Raw genomic sequence first — 19,331 nt, 5'->3', positions numbered from 1 at the left:
CTTACAGTATGTCGACATCTGCTCACCTATTTGAAATAATAAGTTATTATGTAAAATAAGACCTAAAAATTACAATTAAATTGTGAAAAGGCACAGATAAATAAGGTTTAAAGTCTTAATGGTTATCACGATTGGTTTAAACATGCACTAAAACCAGACGTAAGTGCAAGTTTGAACCAATAAATTATTGAGATTTCCGATAAATTAATTAGTTTAGGAAATTGTATATTTATTATGTATAATTACTTTTGTATATAGATCTGTATTAAGTTTTTTACTTTTGTGAACTAATATCAATAAATCTATCTATGTCTCACTGGAATGCCATTTTGCAATATACATCTCAAAAAGCTGATAATTTCTGCTGGTGAGTGTCCTTCAGACACAAAAGCCGATCACACTACGCACTTCCATAATGCTCTCTCAATTAATATCACTCAATAAAAGAATTGTATTCCAATGGATACCATCCCATTGTGGAATCCTGGGAAACGAGAATGCGGATGCTTTAGCAAAGAAGGGCAGCACTGCTACTTACAGACCTGTTACTAAATCTACGTATTACTCTGTGAAGAGATTTATTAAATCTACCTACTTAGACTTCAACAAAGAAAATTTGATAACACAATCTCAAGGGAAAAAATGGAACTCTCTGCATCAAAATCCACGGTTAATTCCCGATTTACCACGAAAATCGTCTGTAGCTGCATTTAGATTGGCAACAGGCCATGATTGTTTGGCCAAACACCTGCATAGAATTGGAATATATCAGTCCCCTAACTGCCCATTGTGCAACTCAAACCAAGAAATGGATTCGGAATACCTCAAAATCTGTGCTTCAGTGGCTGGTCATGATAATATCTTTGAAAAATATTGGAGTGCAAGAGGTCAAGTGACTATTGTCAAACGCCTGGCATTAGAAACCAACAACAACAACAACATTTTTAACAATACGTGTTACGTGCTGTCTCTTCTCACTTTATAGATCTCTTGGATATGGAACAACAAGTTTTGATGGAGAAATCGTTGCAATAAGTGAAAGTTTCAGGAATCTTCTATTTCACATCAATAAATTAAAGAATGCAGTTATATTGTCAGACTCCAAAGCAGCTATTCTATCAATAGTCTCTGAACACACACCTTCATCTCAAACAGCAGAAATAACTAAAATGCTCTCTCAATTAATATCACTCAATAAAAGAATTTTATTCCAATCGATATCATCCCATTGTGGAATCCTGGGAAATGAGAATGCGGATGCACTAGCAAAGAAGGGCAGCACTGCTACTTAGACCTGTTACTAAATCTACGTATTACTCTGTGAAGAGATTTATTAAACCTACATATTTAGACTTCAACAAACAAAATTTGATAACACAATCTCAAGGAAAAAAATGGAACTCTGCATCATAATCCACAGTTAATTCCCGATTTACCACGAAAATCGTCTGTAGCTGTATTTAGATTGGCAACAGGCCATGATTGTTTGGCCAAACGCCTGCATAGAATTGGAATATCAGTCCCCTAACTGCCCATTGTGCAACTCAAACCAAGAAATGGATTCGGAACATCTCAAAATCTGTGCTTCAGTGGCTGGTCATGATAATATCTTTGAAAAATATTGGAGTGCAAGAGGTCAAATGACTTTATTGTCAAACGCCTGGCATTAGAAAACTACAACAACAACATATTTGACCATGTTTATGTGCGCACAGCCACCTTAAAACTGATATTGCAAGGGTCTGATGCAACATTGCGCCATCTAATGGCTGCGTGACAAAGCTGTCGTCTGCTGCTGCGGTCCTGATGGAAAATTCGAACAAGAGGGGGAATGAATATGTCACCTATGAGAGCTCTTGTTACCTTACTTTTTGAATCATTAGGTAAATGAACACAAAATTGGATGGGTTGTTAAACAGTATGAAAAAAAGAAGTGGAAAAAAAAAAGTACATAATAGGTGATATAAAAGATAAAATATATTCGGATGTTATTGAATTACAATATTTCAGAGGACTGAAGTGTTAGGATCATTAATTGAAATACCATGCCATACCATAAATTAAATTTCAGCTATACATTTTTCTCACGCGTTTTTTTTTCTTTAGACCCCCATAAAAAGGCATAAATGAAGTCTTCCTGTATTGCAAAAGCTACCAGTTTTTGTTATAGGCTTGGCACATTGTAAAAATCAACACAACTTCTTCTCTTATACTAATAACTTTAATTCAGTTACAATATTGGCACCAATATAAAAATTAACACAAAACATCCAGCTTAACATTATGCCTCGACGTACATTGGAGCTGCAATTCTAATTAAGACTCTTAAAAATTGCACTAATTTATTGTGAAAAATCAAATTATTTCCCTTACAGCTGCTTAGCAGAACTATACAGCTGCTTAGCAGAACTATTAAGTATTTCTGTTTCATGCACATCACAGATACTTTTAATTAAGTACAACAAGTTAATTTTGAGATTCAGTCACACAGGAATTAAACCCCTCTTCTAGTTCAAATGGGAACTAAGTATCAGTACTTACAGTTTAAGTACAAAATGTCGGTGTAATTAAATCTTTCATCTTAGTTAAGCGTGACAAATTCGAATATACCGTATTATTTGGTACAGCAACTACCACAGCAACCACAAGATAAAATCTCTCTTCCATTGCACCACACCCCGAGAAAACCTTCTAGATAGATTTATAAATTTGTACTTAAACTTATTATTTTTACATATCGACACACCATTTACATAATGGTATAAATAGGCCTAATTTTATAACGTAACTTATTCTATAATAAATAATTTCAAACAAAATTTTCATGAACCTCGTGAATTTTGTACAACTGTGCAGTCATCATTTCTCATTCGCAGGATCTTCATTTCCTGCAGTTATAGAAAGCAAAGGTGACTGGGACCCAAGAGAAGACTTCACTCGAACTGCAGCTGTTGGCAGTCCAGTTGTTCGTTCAGACGCCACATCGGTCACCCACGTGACGGCAGAGTTGGAAGGACCGACAGTCCAAGGTCTTGCAGGCAACGTGGGAGCTTGCTGCTGCGGTTGTTTCAGTGGCAGTCCTGCACCATTCAGTGATTTTCGATTCTGCTGCAGCAGCTGTATCGAGGGAGAGTGAAAAGATTCTTCACTGCTACTCGAACTCACAGCACAACTTGTGGACGTATTTGGTATGTTTATTTCTCTGAATTTTCCCCTGACCTCCGTATCTACTTGTCTGGTCAGTGGAGGCGGAAGAGTAGATGAAAGAAACACAAACCCACTGGAACTCTGATGACTCCCACCAATTCTGCGCACACTTTCACAATGCCGGTCATCTTGAAGGAGATGGCTCATTTCTTCACATTCATTTCCAGTCAAATTGCTATCTGCAAGTATATGAGATGGCTCATCGTATGAATACTTCCTGCTCGACGCGTTAGCGACACTGTCTTGAATACTACTGTCTTTCAAATCACCAATATCACAACCGTCACGAGATTTGGATACGAAATGTTGATAATTATTCCCATTATCAACTACTGTAACTCTCTTTAGTACATCTTCATTTCCATAGTCGGCCCGCGTCAACAGTAAGTTATCGGCAGCAGCAGCAGCAATAGATTTTTCATGTCTCTCTTCGCTCTTATTCTTGCTTGAGCTTTTTCTCCTTCCTTCGTGGAAAGCTGAATCTACAGTGGTTGCACTAGATAACTCATTCCCTCTTCGCTTTCCTCTTCCAACATCATCTGACGTTACAACACCACAGCAAGTTTCTGATACTAACAGAGATTCTTCCCTTGCCAACGGAGGTTGAGAATTAGGCGTTGGCAGAGCAACCTTTTCTGGAGCATTCTGAACAAATATGACCCTATTGAAGGCCTTCCAACGCCGACACAGATGCAGATATGCTTTGCACTGGATATACATGAATACAAGACTTCCAGTAAAACCAATAGCCACAACAATGAGCTTAGTCCAAAATGGCCATTCGAGAAGACCTCGTTGAATCTCTTCTGCTGTACGATCAATCAGGACATACAATGACCACACGACACACGTCAAGGCCACAGCATGAAATGTGACAGAGCAGAGCAGTTTGCGGCGTTCCACACCAGACATCTCAAGTGTCTCCCACTGCAATCAAAAGCACAGAATGAAATCAAAATCTATGAACATCCAACCTAATTACATTTTATGAACAGTATACCGTAAGAATAGCTATGGAGAATTTCATCATTTTCATCCCATTCTCAGGAAGTTTCCATATAAGTTTAAAAAGTAGACCTATACAAGAATGACAGTGGAGACTTTTGATTACATGGTGGATAAATTGGAAACAAACATCTCGCATTCAGCCTATTGGTCTCGAGGGAAGGCTAATAATAACTTCAATTAAAAAACCTTTATTTGTTTTTAACATTTCACCACAGACATTCGCGAACTTACCATGTTTACTCGCGTAATTACCACCTTCTTTAACCGAAAAGGGCTTTTAAATAAGCATATATTTTAAGGGAGAGGAATAACGAAACATTTATTTCCTGATTTCATGTAGGAAACATCCAATATTAAATAAGTTGTTATAAAGGTTACTATTTATATTATAACCACAGTCTAGTATATACAGTCACGAAGCTTGGGATGATTTTTTGCAAATCTCGCAATAGTTGCTAGCCGCTTGGAGCGCTGTGAGTACTAGGAACAATAGACTGTGCCACAGCCATCGTGATCTAATACAGGCCGTAATGCAGACCATGTAACTCACTTAACCCGATCACGAAGGGCGGCGTTTCAACCATATAAATTAGTTGGAATGCATAAACAGTAACATATGTTTCTCTAAAATGTAGTGTAATTCCATTAATCAAATTTAAAACAATGATTATGAGACACTTCAGACATAATTTACTTCCGAGTTAAGATGTAATATTATTTATGGTGTGAAAATTACGTTGTTTGTATGTGTAATACCTGCCTTTATTTCGATTAAATATTGTGAAATTCTTGTACATTCATTTATGCACGATTCAATAATTTTCAATTGCAGCGCACGGAAATTTAGATATGTTGAAATTATAGGTTATGTTTACTGTACCAGTTACCCCTTTCTGTCTAAATTTAGTGATCTCCAATGCCTTGCCAGTCATACGAAAATTATAGGTTATGTTTACTATATTTAACTTATATTCCTAAATTCGCAATCATACATTATAATTAAGCATAATGTCATGTATGATACCCCGGACATTCAATTTGTCTGTATTTTAATACTACAATTGAGTACTGAATTATTGTATTTATCTACTACTAAAAGAGACGAAGTAACACAATTGTACGTACACTAATTTCATAGGAGTGGTATGGTAAATGTTTTGTCTAAAATTAAGGAAGGTAGATGTGCTAAATTGAAATCACAATATAAATTCTTTTTTATTAAACCTCAAAATAGCTTCCATTCTAAACTTGAAATGTTGACGCGAACAGATTATGTTAACAAATAAAATTCTCTTCACATTAAAATAACACAGTTTTGTAATTATTTCTGCAACATATTATGCAACAAGAAGTAAACGGAACTTATGGACACAATACACTAAATAAAGCTTAGCAATGATAAGCAATAAAGTTATAATATTATAGTTCACTGAGCTCTATACACTGAAATAGAAAACCCGAACAAACATTACGGCCTGGTCTAGATTGAAAAAGCATGTGACGTATTTCGCATTTTTGTGAAAATGCTATGTAAACTGTGAAATGTTCGTTATCGGTTGTAATAAATGTAAATGGCTAAAATACAATAATTTTAATAATGATATGGGACAAGGAGACGTTTGTAGTACTATAAATTGTAAGAAAAATAGGTTAGAGTTATCCTTCTTCCAAAAGATCCAGGAAGGTGAATTTATAGAATATAATATATTATTTTATGAAAATAATATATAAACCTTATGTATTTCATATTTCAATAGTGGAAGGAAGATGTTATTTTTTTCAAAAGAACACGATATCGAAAGTACAATACATTTTATGGTCTGCTAGGGAAAGAGTCTGTGATAAGGCGATAGTAGCGATCCTGGTGGTGAGCAACTATCTATGGATGCATATTTCAACTGTCTATGTTTGCATATTTAGTAAGTATTAAGCTTCGTGACTGTATATACTAGACTGTGTTATAACCTTAAGGTAAAAAACCTTACGAGGGATGAGTATATTATTGCAGAAGTCATAACACGAAAATATATACGAAACATACTCGAAATATTCACTGCTGCTGCTACCTCAATACAATACTATAATATTGTCTGATATGAATCTCTTGTGAAACTGTTTATCACGTATATCTCAAAGCGCACATCTTTTTATACTTCGATAATTAAAACCTCAGTGAGAAGTTGACTGAATTTTGAGCATCGCCAATTGTACCATTGTGTGCGTGAAAGACAAATGAAGTTCATGTAGGCCGCTCTCATTTCTGTGGTAGCATGGATCACTTATTTCACTTTCATCACCAACTTCATCTTCATCTTCTAGCTATTGCTGCATTATTTTCCGAAAATTAGGATCAGTGGGCATAACTGACATAGCAGGATATGTCTGCGATACTATGGGGCATGATAAAAACTAATTACCAAAAAGAAATTAAACACAAAACATACAACAATATCGAAATTGAACTACTGTGTAATAAGATATACTGGTCTGTGAGACAGACAAATATAGCAGACAATAATTACATACTTTAATAAGAAACAGAATGCACTGAACAGATTTAGATTACAATCACACTACAGGACACCTAAAGAAAGGCAAAGAAAACATAGCTCAAAGAATAACACACAATATTAAGCAATGTTGCACATATTCAAGAAACAAAATATCTTATCAGTCTGGTTAAGGGTTAATATTATCTGTAATATCTATTTTTTCAATCAACAACCTTTACACATATAGATGTGGCTTCTCAACATTCTAAATCTTGATTATGATACATATTCTTATACAACGCAACATCAGGATTAGTTTTAATTATATTATTATTCTTTATATTGTGACAGCAGGCCGAATATTCTCGGTGCTTCGGGGAACTTCGTGCGCGCCTGGCAGGAGAGGGGGCGCGAGGAGGCGGCGTGGACGTTACGAAGGGAGAGGGGGGAAGTAAAGCAGTTGCGACTGAGGGGAGAAATCCAGAAAGTCGAGAGGCGCCATCTTCTGGGCATCTATAGAAATTTCGAGCATCGTACTTTCTCGAAACTATGGTCTAGTGATAAACAGGAGACGCAAGTGAGCTGACACCAGTCGTTGCTAGTTTTTGGACAGCAAGCCAGTCAGCCTCGTGTAGCAGTGAAGCCAGCTTCGAGACCGGAGTTCGACTTGAGTGTGTTCGCAGCTGTGGGTGCATCTTGGCCAGTGGACTGTCGCCGGAAGTCCTGAGTTCGAGTGCAGTGGACCGCAGTTGGAGGACCTGAGTTCGAAGTTCAGTGGACCGTTTCTGAAGGTCTTGGGTTCGAGATACAGTGAACTTGAGTGACTGAGCTAGAAGAACTAGCCAAGGCAAACGAACTGAGAACTGACAGTTTTGTATTGTAAATAGTGCTTTGTGAACATTAGTTGAGATTAGGAGTACATTGTTGTTTGTAATAATCCAAATGAATTGTCATTGTCGTCTGTGGAGTGCAATAACGAATACTGTGTTGCTGTGTGGAGTGGAAATCCCATTGTTGACGGGAGTGTTTAAATTAAATTGTAGAAAGTAATTATTATTGTTGTTTTGAATGAAAGTTACATTCTTGTTTGAATTAAAAGTTACAATATGCATGTTGGATTTATGTTAATAATAACTGTACCATTTCGGGTTCAGTTCAAAAAACATAACCAGCCACTTTATGTTTCCATGGCTGTACATTTAAGCAGACACAATATTTAAAATACGGTTTCAATGCACAATTGCTAAAACAGTTTCAGCAACCCACTCTGCTCTGTCATTAGAACCTAAAACTAGTAATATGCTCAACATTATTTTTTACAAGATAACTTATACTACATACAGATTCAGAATTTTAGTATTAGTATGCATTTCTACAGGGGCGAATGCTAGTCACGAAAGTTAGGCTTGCTCTTTTATTCATAGGGGAAGATGCGAGGATATAATAATTCATAATTAATAAAAATAATAAGACCCACATAAATAATTTATTTTATAATTATGAAATCATTATGAGTCATGGATCATATTCGCTTATGAGATGTAGAAGTTCGATATAATATAACAAACATGGCCAACAAAACAGTTTATTTAGTTTTTTTCGACCCTGTCAACCAATGCACATTGCTGTGTTGAGATGCACTAAACGAGCGCACATATTCTCTATAATGTCTGTCTTCTCTTGAATAGTCCTTCGGGAAAATGGATTTAATAATAAGGCTTCAATGACACACAATTCCGAACTCATTGCAATACTTCAAATTAATGTTTAAGAATTAATAATACATGCAGCAGCTAACACATGCATTCCGCTCATACAATTACATTGCACTCGCACATTCCCACTATCAATACTGCTCTGTGTAACGTTAAATAGTCGTTGGTGTAGCTCTCGGACCAGAGCTTCAAACAACACATAACAGAAGCATGTGCGCCTAGGACGGACTAAGGAGGAAGGCACTTGCGCGCGCATCATATTCTCGCTATTTCTACATCTTTCCTGTAGCTCCGAGAAACGAGCAAGCATTGCGGTACTTGTGGTGTGAAACCTCCGGATGGTAATACACCTAGACAGTATTCCAAAAATCAAAATAAATTTTAATGTACATAACGCCATTTTGAGAAATACACATTCTACGAAAATATTGGCTTGTGCAGCAAGCATAGCATGCCCTGAGATATCGCCCCCTGCATTTCTATACTCTGAATATAATGAGACTACACGTAATTCTTCCTTTAAAAGTAAGAGGCAGAAGTGAGTTTATTTTATGAAGTAAAATAATAAATAGACAACATTTACCTCGCTGAAAGGCTTGATTTTGCTTTGCATAATGAACTGAAATTTACAAAGCTCGCAACTTCGGATATCCGATGACTTGATCCATTGCTGGAGACAAGCTTGATGAACAAAGCGTAAGGATCCTGCGCAGTAGCACGGAGCAATGAGGGGGACCTCACTGTCCCCTTCACAATGGCAAATTCTGAAATACAAAGTTAAATAAACAGGCAAATCTGAAGACAATATTAATCAAGTTCAACACATACAGTACGTAATATCAGAGAATTACATGTGAAAGTTATGATTATGATGTAGTTTTTTTAGTGTTTTAACCGAGAGTTACAACATGATCTTGTAATTCAAGACATGATTCAACATCCAATAGCTGCAATACATGTAAATGAATCACTTGGAAACTGTCAGATTAAATATGAAGGTTGCTTAAATTTATTCATATTCACTGATCTCATTCCAAGCTGCTACTATTACATGAAGTCTGAAACCTGCAGAATGATATCTGTGGACGTGTTTCTCGTGTGTTAGGATGGATGAAGAAAAGTAAAAACTTCATTCTGTTATTACAGCATCTTTACTGTGAAAGACAGTCTTATAATTGTTTAAGAAACCTCGTTCTGTATGTATCACGTACATTTACTTGGATGACACAAAAATGAAAACAAATATCCTTTTTACTAAAATTAATTGAAATATATAAGGAATGAATGAAGACAATGGAATGATGATAGCATTTCAAGCCAAATAATAAAAAAAAATTAAGGTAATCTAAGGAACTTTATAGGTACCCACCTACAGATATCATGGTTGTTAGAAAGTGTTGAAGCTTGTGATGCACAACGTTCTGGCGGATGCTGGCTTGTAGTTGTAAAAACTGGCTCCTGGAAATACAGAAAATTTTTTGAAGTAAAGTAGTGCCTATACAGCACACCCAGAAAGTCTCGTTCCATTTTTATGATACCGGTAACAATTTTGTTACAGGATAATCTCTGACGATGCTTACAATACAAGAAAAAAACAAAATTGTTTCTGCAAGATCACATGGTTTAACTTTGTGGAAAAGCGAGCAGAATAATTTACTCGAAAATTTACGAAACCTGAGCCAACTGAAGCAAATATCCATATTCTCGTCAAAACGTCCAAGAGAATAAGAGATGTTGGAGATGAAACACATTCTGGTAGACCTCCTACAGCTCCAGATTAGTGATCTGTAGGATCTACAGTAAAACTTCGCATTCAACAAGCAATGCAACTAATTTCAAGATCTAAACTGTACTTAGGAACGTGTTTAAAGCTACAGTGGAACATTAGGAACAATGCTTTTAAATGGAGTACGACTATTATAATGAAAAGTGATAAAACGTGTATAATGCATAGTATTAATAAATATACAATCATTTCATTTCAGTATCTGCATGATTTTGTTAAAATCAACCAGTTAAAATAGATCGAGACTTTGTGGGCATGCAGAATTTAAAATGATTACAGAAACTGACGCAATAATAATTATCGTGGGACTAATCTTCTAAAGGTTACTGTAATATTTGCTTAAAGCTTTGGACAGCTCTAAATGGAATGATAGGCCTAGTAGAACTAATAATGTTGGAAGAACAGAATGACGTTCGAAAAGTGCATTCCTGTGTAGAGCCCGATCGCAAACTCGTGGCACCAACATGCGCGAGCTTCTTTCTGAGGCTTTGGAGTGGGGGGGTTCTGTGTGTGTGGGCGACTGCTCACTCATAGAGCGTAGAGCCCAGACGAGAAGTTATGGCACCTGCGCGAGGGACGCATTTTAGTTCGTTTGCTTGGACTCGCCCTCACACTCACCTGGAGGGGTGTTGGGTTAGTTGGTTACTGGCATTCCGAGTGTTCAGATCGTTCTCCTACTACCATTATTGCTAATACTGAAAACATTGTCCTTCTGAGCGCCCTCATTATGGCATTGTCTAAGGTGTGAAATAATAGAGTAGTTCATAGTCAAGGACATGAAATAGCATACAATGTATGGAAATTCATATCAGAAGAGGCTGTAAATGAAATACCAATTCCATTGAAAAGCATGTGTGCAAGAATACTGGCTGCCAATGGTATTTCAAAGCGAACCTCGGAAAGAATCAGGAAATAAGGGGAAAATATTGAGGCAGGAACTACAGATTCTTTCTCCAGTTCGGAAATATTATAGCCGAAGAAGAAGATTGTTGCAGCTGTAGACAGTTTTGATGAGGAAGTCCTAATAAGTCTCATCTATAATTTCTACGCTACGCATAAGCAGAGGCCGACTCTGCAATCGCTTCTTCCAAGAATGGATATCAGTGTATGATTATGTGAAGAAAATAGAGAACAATTACATTGAAAGTGAGCACGTGATGGGCAGTATTTTGGAGAACATTTCCATAAACTTTGGGACATCTGATTCCAGCACAGGTCAGTCGTCTGATTCGGATGGAGAATAAGAATATAAAGATGGAATAGCGGGCGTAATTCCATTAGGTACCTTCGAACTCTTGAGTAGGAAAGTGGTGATACTAAGGTAAGACGAATGTTTTTAGAAAGAGATGAAACGGATATGCCTGCCGCTCTGAGCTTGAGAACAGTAACCCAAACAACCCCCACTCCTCTACCCTACTGGCCGGCAATTTAAAACTTCGCGCAGGTTGGTGCCATAACATCTCGTCTCAGCTCTACTATCACAGTCTAGTATATACAGTCACGAAGCTCAATACGTAGTAAATATGCAAACATTAGATAGTTGCTCACCACTAGGATCGCTAATATCGCCTCATTACAGGCAATGCAAAATAATACCGTCACAGTCTATTGCTTCTAGCACCCTCAAAACTCAAGCTTCGTGACTGTATATAGTAGACTGTGGTACTATTCAAACACTCCCCCCCCCCCAGCAAGACTCTTGGGCGAGTCCACGTAAGTGGATGCCAATTCGTCTTTCGCGCAGGTGCCACGAGTTTGCGATCGGGTTCTAATAGTGTAGTACGTGTTGTTTGTATTACTCTTGGTTACTGACGAAAGAAAAGAGCTTAAGTTATACGGCTTTTTCCTTCTTCGATATTACAGTATAAAAGTTTTTTATATGATTAACTTGAATCAGTTATGAAATGTATTGTTGTGCAAAAATTCCCTTTACATATTATAGTAGGTTTGTTCCTACAAGCAATTCAGAACGCTTTACGAACTAATACCGAACTTTTTTCGACGCATGCGCCAGTTGTGTATGGTTTCAGAACTAGTTCGGAATTTTATGTTGTTGGAACGTTTCTTGAACTGTTCTTTCAAGGCCTTCGGAGTTTCTTCTCATATTAAAATTATATTAATCTTCCGAACTCAATTCTTCGTCAAATATATCGCTATCACCTTCCAAATCACTCATGATGGGCTATTTTTTTATTTTAATCTGCTTTCACATTAACCTGACTTCACATTAAATCATCTGCGCATGCGTCAACAGTTGAGAATTTCCAGTTCCTGCTCTTCGAGAACCAATTTCACTCGTTCCGAACGAGTTCTAAAGCACGTTAGAACAGGTACTAATTGACAGTTCAGAATCGGTTCGCAATCAGTTCTAGTCTTGTTGGAATCCACATGGAGCAACTGCGCATGAATAGGCAGTTGAGAATCGATTCCGAACAGTGCTGGAACAAATCTAGTAAGAGCAACACAAAGCCAGTACAAAGATACAGTAGAATTTCGATTATCTGCTGTAATGAATGGGCTGGGATGAATGGTTAATCGAAGAAAAATTTGTGTAATCTTTACCGTACCTATATTCATACACAAAATAAATACAGCATTTTGAAGTTCCTGCAATAATGCAACCATTTTTGTCTGCATGCCATACAAAACAGGATTATGCTGGATAAACACCCAACTGAACTCGGACTACACCACACTATAGGCCAGACGTCTCCAAAAGCGTACTCGCTAGTAAGCCCCTGAACGGAACCGAAGCCAGTACGTAATGAGCGCGCTCCGCCTCACCCATCCCCATCTGTACTGTACTCAATGTTTATGCGCAAACGAAGAGCAGTGGCGGACTGCCATTATCATTGTGTTAGTCGGAGTGTTCCACCGTTTCACAATGTCTTCTAATCATGGACGTAGTACATTCAAGGATGAATAGGAAGAGAATTTTTTTTTGTGTTAGCGAGGAGAATGTGAAATGCTTAATTTGTTCGAAAATTCTGTAGGCTGTGTTAAAATCCAACATGCGACGACACTACTCGACTCTTCACAAAGAATATCATACAATTACAGGTATGTTGGACATGTGAAAATAATTTATTTTGGGGCTATCTGTATAACTGTTGGTTATACATAATAATCAGTATATTACAATATGTTTACACTCAGTTCCACATGACATACTTATAGTTTTTTGTTTAATTTTAGGTGAAATGCGTAGACTACAAATATTTTTATAATATAAAACAAGAAAATACAAATACAAATCACACACGTATCCTCAGTCTTAAACAAAAAAAAAAAAGCTTCTTGCTAGCTATGTTCTAGCTTGGAATATTGGAAAATCAATGAACCCTTTACAGAAGCATTATTTGTAAAATCGTGCATACGGGGCGTTACTAAAATACTGTGTCCAGAACAAAGTCAAAATTTAAGATAATTAAATTGTTTCCAATTACAGTTCAGAGAAGGAATTTCAAGATTGTAAATGTAATTGAATCTGAAGTCGAAACCACAATTAACCAGTCTGTAGCTTACTCACTTGCATTGGACAGATAGAAATGACAAAGCTCACCTAGCCATTTTCATCCAAACTTACAAGTTAATGAATATTTTACTGTGTCTGAATGTCTTCTAGATGTAATTACAAAATACAATTGGAGAAAATCTTTTCCAGACACTGAAAGGAACCATAGAACAGATGAGGTTGAATTTGCAATGGCTTGTGTCAATAGCAACAGACGGGGCTCCAGCTTCATAGTATGTCAAAATAATATACAAACGTATGATATTTCTTATTCTTTCGATGTTATTATTTGTAAATTTAAGCAGATCATTGCCGCGATCCCCCACTGGTCGCTCCCATCTGTTGAGGTACGAATCTCTTCCCCTTCTCTAGCCTTATTACAGCACACTGTGTTCGGTGGGCAGCATCGAAAGCATGAATGACGATATGATTTTGGAGACCTCTGCTATAGGAAAATAATACATTATCACAGAAGTACGATAAAATGGAAACATTTATCTCTCTCTCTTTGTACATCACATTCTTAGTTCGCTTGCATCCCACACACACTCAAATAATGATCGATTTATCATAACTTAATTAGGCTATAAACACAGTAACTACCAATACAAGTTATAGAACTAAAAGTGCAATATTAAAGTTACTTTCCCTGCTTACTGCTGCATCTTTCCAATATATACACACATACCTGACATTCTACATTATTCATGGGAGCACCCAAACACAATCTTGCAGAACAGTGTAACAGTGAAAAGCATATACTCAAACATTGGCATGCATGATATTCCAACCTAAAAAGGAACCATTTCGTGCAAAAATAGTGACCTCTTTGCGACTCCAATAACACTATAGTCCATTAACACAAATGCTAGGAGTAGTGCAATAGATCTTTTAGATCACAGTGCTGGGGCTATCATAGCCCTTTTTTTACTTACAAATGGCTTTTAAGGAACCCGCAGGTTCACTGCCACCCTCACATAAGCCTGCCATCGGTCCCTATCCAGTCTCTATCATCATATTCCACCTCCCTCAAGTCCATTTTAATATTATCCTCCCATCTACCTCTCTGCCTCCTCAGAGGTCTTTTTCCCTCTGGCCTCCCAACTAACACTCTATATGCATTTCTGGATTCGCCCATACGTGCTACATACCCTGCCCATCTCAAACGTCTGGATTTTATGTTCCTAATTATGTCAGGTGAAGAATACAATGCGTGCAGTTCTGCATTGTTAACTTCCTCCATTCTCCTGTAACTTCATCCCTTTTAGCCCCAAATATTTTCCTAAGAACCTTAATCTCAAACACCCTTAATCTCCATTCCTCCCTCAAAGTGGGAGTCCAAGCTTCGCAACTATACAGAACCGGTAATATAACTGTTTTATAAATTCTAACTTTCAGCTTTTTTGAGAGCACACTAGAGGATGAAAGCTTCTTAACCAAATAATAACAGGCATTTCCCGTATTTATTCTGCATTTAATTTCCTCTCGAGTGTCATTTATATTTGTTACAGTTGCTCCAAGGTACTTGAATTGTTTCACTTTTTCAAAGGATAAATTTCCAATTTTTATATTTCCACTTCGTAATATGTTCCGCTCACGAGACATAATCATATACATTGTTTTTTCGGTGTTTACTGCCAAACCTATTCCCTTACTTGCTTCAAGTAAAATCGCTGAGTTTCCCTTAATCGTTTGTGGATTTTCTCCTAACATATTCACGTCATCTGCATAAACAAGCAGCTGTTGTAACCCATTCAGTTCCAAAACTCTCTGTTTTTCTGGATTTTCCTAATGGCATATTCTAGACCAAAGTTAAAAAGTAAAGGTGATAGTGCATCTTCTTGCTTTAGCCCGCAATGAATTGGAAAAGCATCCGACAGAAACTGGCCTATACGGACTCTCTGTATGTTTCACTGAGACACATTTTAATTAATCGAACTAGTTTTTTGAACATACCAAATTCAAAAAGAATATTATATAGAACTTCACTCTTAACCGAATCATATGCCTATTTGAAATCTACGAATAACTGAGCCACCGGCGTAGCTCAGTTGGCTAAGGCACTTGCGCGTTGTGTTGGGCGCGTGTTCGATTCCCGCTTGGGCTGATTACCTGGTTGGGTTTTTCCGAGGTTTTTCCCAACCATAAGGCAAATGTCAGGTAATCTATGGCGAATCCTAGGCCTCATCTCGCCAAATACCATCTCGCTATCACCAATCCCATCGACACTAAATAAATAAAGTAGTTGATACAGCGTCGTTAAATAACCAAGTAAAATAAGAAAAAAAAAAAAAAAGAACAACTGATGTACTGTGACACACATACGAGCACGCACGCACACGCACGCGCGCGCACACACACACACACACACACACACACACACACACACACACACACACACTCTTCAATATTGATTAAGGTCTATGGAATATAGTAAATGAAATTAAATTTAAAAACTAGACAAGCATTATTGTGATATATTATTGAACATATAGGCTATACTGCAATTTTTTTTTTACTTCCCACGAGCTATTAATAAATAGACCTGTCTTTTAATATGACATAATATTTTGCTAAGTAGACAATGGTTGATGCAACATGTGAAAATCATGACTAGGTCTATATAAGGAAATATGCTCATCTTGACATATGAAATGGAACGAGTTATTTTCCAGGACTCTTTGTAATAAATCCAACACACAGGTCTTCATTTCCTTGCTTTCTCTAATAATGATGCTAATCTGTACCTAGTTATAAAACGTTGAATGCTTCATTTGTGACAAGGGGAGAAAACCTATGAATTTTACACTAGGTAGGATTTATCTGATAAAAAATGACATAGCCTATACGATTATTAGAGCTCAGATTTATAATTTGGCAAAGAGACCCAGATCTTAAAGACATCTCAATTAAGATTTCAACATGTATTCTTTGTTTCATTCACACATGTAGAAACGTGAAAGGCTGAAGAATTTGAAAAACAGATAAGTTCGTTTAGTACTGATACAGAACAAACAAGTGAACACATACACAACTATAGACAACTACACAAATCAGTTTTGATTTAGTAGCAATATGGAAAACATAATAATTACAAAGAAAAAAAAGTCATGTGTTTAAAATGTGTTATTTATTGGTGGGCCGTGTTTTCTGTGGTCTACGGATAATAAATACTTACTGTTCTATTCATAGTAGCCTACTAACTACAATGCAAATTCCAGCTACAAAGGATCAACCTGGTAGAAACAAAATATTATGTTCAATTAATTTGAAGTTACCATACTTCATAAACTGAATAATAGTAATTTTGCAACAATCCCTAAATAACATCAGATGTCAAGATGTATGATGTACGGATCTGATGGTTGAAGAGAAATGCACGGTACAGCAAATGGAGCCAGCTTAGCCTAGCAGTACAATCGACACGAAATTTATATTCCATTACCCAGGTTCCTCCTTGCTATGAGTTATGAAATGACTAAGTAGGATGCAAAATCCTAGGAACAGCGGATTTAATATGCGACAAAATCACAGGCTAGGAGCACTTGTGATTTACCAAGAAAGGTGAAAGAAGTTAGGCCTACAGAAATCGTATAAAAGATGACTCTCTATAATTTGTCTATATGAATTTCAGATTCTTAACCATTCTACATAAAATAAATTAAAAATCATAAAATAAGCAAATCAATGCTAACCTAGCTCACCTACACTAACCTAGCCTAACTTGACCTGACCTAAGCTAAGTTAACCTAACAGCCCCTCCAACCCCCTCTTCTAATTTTACCTATCTTGTAACATGCAAAATAACGCCCTATCAACTAACTACACACCCAAATCGGTTAATAGGCTATAGACATTTAAATAAATTACCTTCCTTATAACACATGTTCAAATTGCCTATATATTAACACAACTACGGAGACATAACAAATCTGTTCCACACAGGAATTAGTACAATTATAACCTATTTGTCATACCTTTTTACTCGATATATCTGTTATTTGTCTATGATATAAACCGAGGTTGTTAATCTACATAATTAATAGACTTCAGACCTATATTGAGCTCATAGAAGTAGAGCTACTTGTACAATTGACTAAAATAAATGCTGTTGAGTCATTCAATTATTTCTATACATATTCATATTTACACCGACATCGTTTTATACTACTTGCTGCCACGTGTCGTAGTCTTTGTTATTTGTAAGTAGTTTACCCTTCTTGTTGTTGGGTAAACTATGAAAACTAAATAAATAAATATTTTCACCCTTAATGTTATTTTTGTGGATAGCCTATTAGATGTCCACATCGTTCGCATTTGTACACATAACATTTCACTTAGGCCCCAATTTTAAAATATGCAAGACTATGAATTTTGCAAATTAAAATTACTGGTAATTACCAAATTACTTTTGCTACAGGCTCATTTATTAAAAGTGAACCCTACTTTTTATCCACATCTAGGTTAAATATGTTCTACAAAGGTGACTACAATACTGTAGATGAAATGAACTTCGTAACCTACAAGAATGTAAAAATATTGAAGTTTGTATAATCGCCCCAGTTAATCTGAAGGTCAAGTAAGAATGAATAATGAATGAATTAATAGGGAATTTTAACATACACAATCTCATAAAATTAGCTAAGATAACAATAAATAACGTATTGTAATTTAACATTATTACCTACCTGAACTTTCCAATCTTGGTTCTGAGAATTTGTGTTTGTGTTTTCTTTTACCCAGTCAAGTGGAGAAACGCTGATTTGTTGTAACGGCATTTCAAAAACTGTTACAGAGGAACACAACTGACTAGAGGTTACTTCATTTTGTTAACCGCAACACAAGCACTTTAATGTCAAGCACAATTTTTTAGCATAGCTATGTCATTACCGTGTAGATGACGCTTGCTAACCTCGATTTAAAACAAATTTAAAACAGCACAACACAATTACTTCTGAATGTAAACAAGATTCACCACATGCATTGGCGTTAAAAATGCGGAAGCTAGTGCACTTCCTCGAATACGTCAAATATAATAATATTACTTTCGTTTATGGATGTCACCAACATCGAAATCAAGGCCGCTTTAGTGTACATTATAAAGGTATTCTGTTAAAATTAAAAGAGCTCACACCAGGTAAAGAAGCTTCTGCATTCCAGGCCAACTAATAGGTCTATATGTGAACTGTTTTTGATAAACATTTTTGTGAAGTGGGCGTGGTTGGTTCTACCAGGAGGAAAATATCCATCCAATCAGCTGTTCTGTTGAATGCAATCTGCAGCGCTCTGTGTGCCAATAACAATAAATAAATCAAGGACTGTTCTTACTTTTCGAATATTTCCTTGCTGAGAATAAAATATGTAGAAAATGTAGTGTCATATACGTACATATATTTGGTATACGGCAATATCCTCAGCAGAGTATTTACTATTGTCGCATATAATTATTGACAACCAGGTTTAATTAATAATGTTGCAAAATTCGAAAATAGTATCAATACGAATACCACTGGAAGCTATGAGATATTTTTCGATGGTTTCATTACATTGTTCACATTTTTCATCTAAAATATGTGCTAGAATCCCAAATGATCACCAAATTACGTACG

At 36.4% G+C, this 19,331-nt stretch overlaps 1 protein-coding gene across 4 annotated transcripts; it reads right to left on the bottom strand.

Moving 5' to 3' along the window:
• Window positions 1-1,958: 1,958 nt before the first annotated feature.
• Window positions 1,959-18,990, bottom strand: LOC138707813 (uncharacterized). Of its 4 annotated transcripts, XM_069837768.1 has the most exons (5): window positions 18,857-18,988; window positions 18,411-18,508; window positions 9,792-9,880; window positions 9,006-9,186; window positions 1,959-4,134 (listed from the first exon to the last, which is right to left on the bottom strand). In XM_069837768.1, the coding sequence occupies exons 2-5, from the start codon at window positions 18,498-18,500 to the stop codon at window positions 2,860-2,862; spliced, it is 1,635 nt and encodes a 544-aa protein (XP_069693869.1). In that variant the 5' UTR covers window positions 18,501-18,508; window positions 18,857-18,988; the 3' UTR covers window positions 1,959-2,859. The 4 variants fall into 4 exon arrangements, with proteins under 4 accessions (XP_069693869.1, XP_069693878.1, XP_069693861.1 ...); XM_069837777.1 differs by lacking the exon at window positions 18,411-18,508 and having other exon boundaries at window positions 18,857-18,990; XM_069837760.1 differs by having other exon boundaries at window positions 18,411-18,989.
• Between the last annotated feature and the right edge of the window lie 341 nt (window positions 18,991-19,331).

This window comes from Periplaneta americana, chromosome 1 (genome assembly GCF_040183065.1).
Source record: "Periplaneta americana isolate PAMFEO1 chromosome 1, P.americana_PAMFEO1_priV1, whole genome shotgun sequence".
NCBI classification, from domain to species: Eukaryota; Metazoa; Arthropoda; class Insecta; order Blattodea; family Blattidae; genus Periplaneta; species Periplaneta americana.
Note: the sequence above shows the minus strand (reverse complement) of the source record. Positions and strands in the feature narration are given on the sequence as shown.

Coding starts and splice junctions, on each gene's coding strand:
- LOC138707813 (XM_069837760.1), bottom strand. CDS start 18,500: ATGCCGTTACAACAAATCAGCGTTTCTCCACTTGACTGGGTAAAAGAA. Junction 9,187..9,791: donor AACAACCATGATATCTGTAG/GTGGGTACCTAT, acceptor TTTGTATTTCAG/AATTTGCCATTGTGAAGGGG. Junction 4,135..9,005: donor AAATCAAGCCTTTCAGCGAG/GTAAATGTTGTC, acceptor TTTTGATTGCAG/TGGGAGACACTTGAGATGTC.